Source organism: Apium graveolens, chromosome 4, assembly GCF_009905375.1.
Source record: "Apium graveolens cultivar Ventura chromosome 4, ASM990537v1, whole genome shotgun sequence".
Lineage (NCBI taxonomy): Eukaryota > Viridiplantae > Streptophyta > Magnoliopsida > Apiales > Apiaceae > Apium > Apium graveolens.
The window spans coordinates 95,186,043-95,193,147 of NC_133650.1; the positions used below are offsets into that span (position 1 = coordinate 95,186,043).

The following is a 7,105-nucleotide window of genomic DNA, read 5'->3' on the forward strand; positions in this document are numbered from 1 at the left end:
TAAAATAGGATTATTCTAAAAATATTAATCCGCATGGAGTTAGATTTTTTTTTCTCAAGCATGGAGGTAGTAATTTTAAGTAAATTTTCAATTATATTTTTTCAATCGCAATCACAAAAAACATAAAAGGCTGATCCAGGGGCGGAACTTCCGTCAACTATCTAAACTCACATAAATTTTAGTATAATTTTTATAAAAAAATATAAAATATTTAGTTTCAGATTCCTAAATATTATTCGGTGTCCCCAAAATTAGATTTTTGGTCTGTCGTAATATATATGAATATGTTTATTTTGTTTACATATATTTTTAGATGAAATAATGACCTCTGTATATATTGAATAAAGAAATGGCAATCTAATCTTACGGCGTGATTAGATGAAAAAGAAATTATGAAGCGTTGAACATTGAACACAGCCTGAAATCAGGAGTGCGTCGGTATTTCTGTAAACCCAAAAAAAGGAAAATAGTCGGTGAATGATTAATTAATACAACTACTTAATATAAAATCCAAACAGATTATCTATCTGGAATTAAATAAAAATAGAAGCGCATAAAAAAATAAGCGGCAGTTAAATAATGAAAGAAGAAAATAATCCCGTTACGCATCTTGTGTGATAAAGAAACACTTGTCCCACAACTAGTACATGTGTTTCTCCCCGTTTCTCCAGTCTGTTCTGTCTATTTAAATCCTTCTTCATCTCCTTACAGAGTCAGACAAAGAGATTAGCTGTCTGTCATTACATATATACTTACTGCAACAGAGAGAGAGAGAGATGAAGAGAGGTATTTTATCGCCGGTGACAGTGGCGGTGCTAACATGTTTGGTGTTAGTGGTGATGTTGCCGGAAGTTTGGTCAAAGAGGTACATGGTGGGGGGTAATCAGGGGTGGAGTGCCAATGTTAACTATACTCTCTGGGCTCGCAACATTACTTTCTATACCGAAGATTGGCTCTGTAAGCTTCATTTACTTTCCCTCTCTTTTTCACTTATTTACTTCATTTCTACTTAGATCTGTGTCTTCATTTCTCTATTTTGTATGTATGTCTAGCTCTGCTTCTACTTCGTTTATTCGTATAGTGCGTCTTCGTGTGTGTACTTGTTACAATGTTAACTGAACTTGCTAATTGTTTGCTGCTGGTTTGATTTTTATTTTTCTCTTGTAGTGTTAGATCTGTTTCCTTCTTGGTTAGATCTATATCTAGCATTGGTAATATTGTGATTAGGCTTTGGTTTTGTTGCCTTTTTCGCTAGCAAGAAACACTTTTGTTAATTTTATCTTGTGAGTTTCTATATTGGTCTACAATGTTCTACTAGCATTTCCAGCATAGAAAGGAAAGAAGGGTGTTAAATTGGGGGTAGCAACATTAAGTTTATCAACATTTTAAAAACTCTCGACTTTGCAAATTTTACTGTGAGGTAATTGCAATTTGTTTGTTAACTTGACTGCTAATTCAAATTACTAGTGTATTACTCTCTTTCTTGTCTGTTCATACATTCCTTCACTAGACAGTTTATTCGAGATATAAGAAACGGCAGTTAGAAAATAGTTTGAGTTTTTGGATTGTGTCTGTGAGTTGTAAGTGTTACAAGATCTGAATCAGATTTGCCCTTTCCATATACTTGAAGCCATTTAGCTTAGCACATAATGTAGAACTAGAATAGAGTCCCATTTGAGAAGTTAAAATGTACAACAAATGTCCAAGCCAATATTTCTCACCTAATACTTTGTTAACTAGGAGTAGCAAATGTTGACTATGACAGTGATATGGGCTGGCAATTAGGGTGGGGACATACAGGTGTTTCTGGAAAAATCTTTGGTTTATGTCATATAAATGTGCATTTTTTTTCTTTTTTTAGCATTCCCTGTTTTGATTTCAAAAAAAAAAAGCATTCCCTGTTTTAATAACATAAATTACTAATAGACATATCAATTTGTTTATTTTCATACAACTGGCTAGACCCCCTTGGTTTTTGGTAATATTAATATGACATAATGTTTGACATACATGGTGGCAAATAATCGAACCACATGCCAACATTTATCAGATCCAAGGTCTTGAACAATAACTTGTACATTTTGGCTAGTGCAAAACCATCGGTTCTCTTCCCATTAGGGGTGATAGTTTTGGATTTTCGGATGTTGGTAAATGTTAAATTTCAGCTGTTAAAAACCAGTGAACTTTGTTAGAAATGAATATATAGATTTACTTGTTATTTTCAGTTTTTTTTTGAAGTCAGAGTGCTGTCTGATGATCAAGTAAGGCCCTGAGAAATGTCAACATCGTTGCACTAATTTTTAATAATAATATTCTTTTGCTGGCAGTTTTTGTTTATGACAGATACCAGATGGACGTGCTGGAAGTGAACAGGACAAACTACGAGACCTGTAATGCCGAACATCCAATGCACAATTATACAACGGGAGCTGGAAGAGATGTCGTAGCACTCAATGTGACCCGAAACTACTATTTCATTAGTAGCAAAGGTTTCTGCTATTCGGGGATGAAATTAGCTGTACACGTTGTGAAGACACCTCCCCCTCCAAAAGCTTCGCCGGAAAAGAGTGACTCACCATCAAGAATATTTAACCTTAGAAGCCAGATTGTTTTTCCAACTGTTCTTGCTATGGCTGCTGTGTGGGACTCGCTGCTCCGGATCTAAAAAAATGATTCAAAATCTCCAACAAAGTTGTGTGGGTCTTGTTCAATTAAATTGATTGCATATTGACTTTATTTGTTAAACAAAACTGAGGGGATGAAATGTTCCGATTTTAATTTTTGTAATAGTACCACCCATATTTATTCTTTCTTTTACTCTCGTAATCTTTTAATGTCTTATGTTGAAACGAAATGTGGTAGCACAAGTTCACCAGCTGTGAATGGCGAATAAAATGATGTGAAATTGTATAGAAAGTATTAGTTTATTAATTTTGTAAAAAGTGATACCAACTATGTATAAGAAAATAATGTTGTTACAAAATAGGCTGTCAAAATAGTTATAAAATGAAAAATATCAGATTTTTATTTATTAAATAAAAATGAATAATCCTTTGCATTCACACCTGTAAGTTGTAACTCTAATTAAATTATGCATATTGCCACGCATTTAATAACAATATTTTGTATTTTTTTTCCTAGAGGATTTCTCTTAATTATATGGACAAGCAACGTGGAAAATAAAGAAAGGAGTGATGTATGGAGAAGCGGCGAGCATGCGTTGCAGTTAGGCGGATGTGTCTGGGCCCCTTAAACTTGTTAAGGGTGTGTTCGAGGGCCATCGTAAGGGCATTGAATATATATTAAATAAGGCTAATGATCAAGTACAAACTAAATTTAAAATGAGAACTAAGAACTAATCTCAGTCCTTGAATTATTCTAATTTAGTGGCCCCTAGATGCACTACACAGGATTAATATGCTCCCTCTTACGTAAAATTTCAGTTTTTCCCCTCCGTTTTAATTTGATTATTCCGGTTAATCGGTGAACTTTTTTTAAAATCCGACTTCACTGTATTTTTATTCATCTCATAACGATCAAATCAATTTGCATACCATATGTGATATGTTTCGACGTGATTTAAAAAAAAAATATTTTAGTTTTTAGTTCTCATTATAAGGGAGTTTGTATTAGAGTAGCAACCTATTAAATAATATTCTCCTTGTCGATACCTTCCTTTTTGGAGTGTTCCTTCCAATTATTTATATTTTAAAAATTTTAAAATAATAAAATTTTTATAATATTTAAAATAATTGCATCCACTATTTCTCTTCACTATACCCATTTTATACATATAATATTAATCGGTCTCACTATTTTACTCAATTTTTTAATTTTTCTCCACTATTTTATTATTTTTCTTAAATTTTGTGACCAACCCAAATATAAATATTTAGAGGGACGGAAGGAGTATAATTTTCCTCCACTATTTTATTATTTTCTTTAAACTCCGTGAACAACCCAAATATAAATATTTAAGTGCAACGAAGGAAGTATATAATAACTATGTAAAGATTTGTTTTGGGTCGCCCAGATCTTTGCACATGGAAAATACAGTTTGTTCGAAAAAGATAGGCGTAGAATTTGAAGATAGGCGTACCAATCTCTATTCAAAAAAAGAAAGTGGCGGCCTTGCCTAGAAGTTGTAGTTGGTGATTTGGTATCACAAAACTCTTAGTAAAAATTTGGTGATGGTTTTTAGATATTCATTTAATTTAAATTTATATAAATATTGACAATTTATTTATTGATCAATACCGAATATGATTAACACAACGTTTAATCGTCAAGACTTCCACTTAAATTCGTGCTTTTACCTGAATCGAATGTAAACCTTAGAATAATAACTCCCTAAAATCTAAGACCTCCAAGTATTTAACCCCAAAAATCTCGGTCTTAAGCATTTGAGTTACGACAGAATATTCCAAGTTTTAGTTACAGGCAGGATCATTGTATTAAGTAACAAGTTAACCTAAAATTTTAAGATATAGATGAAAGACTCACTCAAATCTATATTCTAACACTTCTCCTCATTTTAGTGTCCATTTTTGAGTGGAAAACTGAACCACATATGTCTATATTTTCGGGATATAATTAGCTTTAATATCATATTAAATAATTAATCTATCTAAGATTTTAAAATATCAGAAAAGAATGTTCAGCCCAATCTATATTCTCGTATATATGCGACAGAACCTTGTACAATATAGAATGGAGTATACTCTTTAATCATGGCATGCTTTCTCGGATTCCATAAATTATACATTGTCCCTCCACTCCAACTATATCTTATTTCAACAGCTAGGAGGAGCATGATGCCATAGGTAATTTGAATACACCTAGGGATCATGATGGTCATGATGGTTTTTCTAATTTTACTTTGCTTTTTGCGGTTTAACAGTTTCATGTCACAAAATCTCCTCATCACGAAAAAACAATTGTGAATATAATATGCGATTAATATATATAAATCAAATAAGTGTGTGTGAGTAAACGAAATCAAACAAAGAAAAAAAGAATATAACCAAATGGAGATTCTCGAGTCCAGTTGAAACTGTCTTCTTAAAACTATTTCGCCTCTCACCGTATGTACGAGTCGATAGCCTCCCAGGATAAAACGAGATACCAGTATAATCGATAGATCGAATATACTCTTAGCGAACTTGAACTAAGCCCGAGAACTATCACCGGAATATTGGAAAAATTTAAGACTAAAGAGACCGAGAATGAAAGAGATGACTCTTATTCCCTTGACTTAATAAAACTGATGCCCTAAGACTCTATTTATAAATAAAGAGAGGCTTGAAAGGACTTGTTTTTCTTTTCGATGTGGTACATGGTATTTATAAGAAAAACTAAGGAATATGTTTGTGCTACTCTCGATGTGGTACAAAACCACTTTTCATATTAAAAGGTAAAATTTTGGAACTTCAGTTCTCATTCACCTTTTACTCATTTTGAGCGTGTAAATATGCGTTAGAATCCCCTCGAAGAGGAGAATACGTTCCAATAAATACACACCACTAACACAGGAGTTTTTAAAGAATTGTGCCTCGCAATTCTCCTTTGAAGCGGCCCCACTTCTCTCCCACATAGGTGATCTTTATCTTATAGAGTAACCCGCGTTTACTCAACTGAATTCCATGCGTTCACTCCTGAACTCCATGTATTCATCAAAGATCATTAAAAGCTCAAAGCTTAACCTCGTACCGTACGGGTCTCACTGTTTCCTCATCATACGAACAGGCCAGGGGTTACCCCCACAGTGATTTTGTCATCATGATTTAGTTGTCCCATTGAACCAAGTTCTTGGGATCTCCAATCAACAATGGTTGGGTGTCCACCATGATGCCGTTAAGCAATAGGCTTAAGGTCCATCCCTCTCGATGATTTCTCAACCACTTCTTTTGATAACCCTTTGGTTAGTGGATCCGCGATATTATCTTTTGACGGTATATAGTCAATAATGATAATTCCGGTTGAGATCAATTGTCTAATGGAACTGTGTCGTCGACGTATATGACGAGACTTTCCATTATACATCGTGCTCTGTGCTCTGCCAATAGCGGATTGACTATCACAATGAATCCCTATTGCAGTTACAGGCTTTGGCCATCTTGGAATATCCTCCAGAAACTGACTTAGATATTCAGCCTCTTCGGCGCATTTATCTAGTGCCACAAACTCAGCTTCCATCGTGAAATGAGTTATCACCGTTTGTTTTGAGGATTTCCATGATATTGCCGCTCCAGCTAATATAAACACATAGCCGCTTGTAGACTTAAGTGCTTTCTTGCTAGATATCCAATTTGCGTCAGTATATCCTTCTAATATTGCTGGGTATCTTCCATAGTGCAGTCCATAGTCTCGAGTTCCCCTCAAGTACCTTAGTACCCTTATGATCGCTTTCCAGTGATCAGCTCCCGGATTACTCGTAAACCTACTCAACTTGCTAATTGAGTATGCAATGTCTGGTCTTGTACAACTCATGAGGTACATCAGACTACCAATTATCCTCGAGTATTCCAATTAGAAAATAGCTACACCTTTGTTCTTGGATAGGTGCAAAGTCATATCCACAGGTATCCTAGCTTTCTCAAAGTCATCCTTAAGAAACTTCTCAAGGATCTTGTCAACATAATGTGGTTGACTTAATGCGAGACCCTCTGATGTTCTAGAAATTTGAATTCCCAGAATTACATTTTCTAGTCCCATGTCTTTCATGTTGAATCTTGATTTCAACATGTCCTTGGTAGATTTGATCACTTTATCATTGCTTCCGACAATAAGTAGATCATCTACATATAGCGTCATCATGACATAGCCACTCTCGTTATCCTTGTAATAGGCACAGCTATCACATTCGTTGATTTTGAAGCCATTAGCCAGCACGACCTCGTCAAATTTTTCATGCCATTTCATAGGCGCTTGTTTCAAACCATACAATGATTTCACCAATCTACAAACTTTCCTTTCTTGTCCTGGGACAACAAACCTTTCGGGTTGTTCCATATAGATTTCCTCATCTATGTCCCCATTTAGGAAGGTTGTTTTCACATCCATTTGATGTACAGTTAGATTACGAATTGCAGCAATAGCAAACATC

General features: G+C 34.5%; 1 protein-coding gene across 1 annotated transcript; it reads left to right on the plus strand.

The window, feature by feature from the left end:
• The first annotated feature begins 610 nt into the window (after positions 1-610).
• On the plus strand, positions 611-2,817 carry LOC141718400 (early nodulin-like protein 17). The gene is made up of 2 exons (XM_074520781.1): positions 611-957; positions 2,328-2,817. Exons 1-2 carry the CDS (start codon positions 777-779, stop codon positions 2,663-2,665), a joined length of 519 nt encoding a protein of 172 aa, XP_074376882.1. The 5' UTR covers positions 611-776; the 3' UTR covers positions 2,666-2,817.
• Positions 2,818-7,105: the final 4,288 nt, after the last annotated feature.

Bases quoted from the DNA above. Each gene is read 5' to 3' on its own strand.
- LOC141718400 (XM_074520781.1), top strand. From the start codon at position 777: ATGAAGAGAGGTATTTTATCGCCGGTGACAGTGGCGGTGCTAACATGT. The intron at 958-2,327 runs GTAAGCTTCATT...TTTTGCTGGCAG, and splicing joins CTATACCGAAGATTGGCTCT to TTTTTGTTTATGACAGATAC.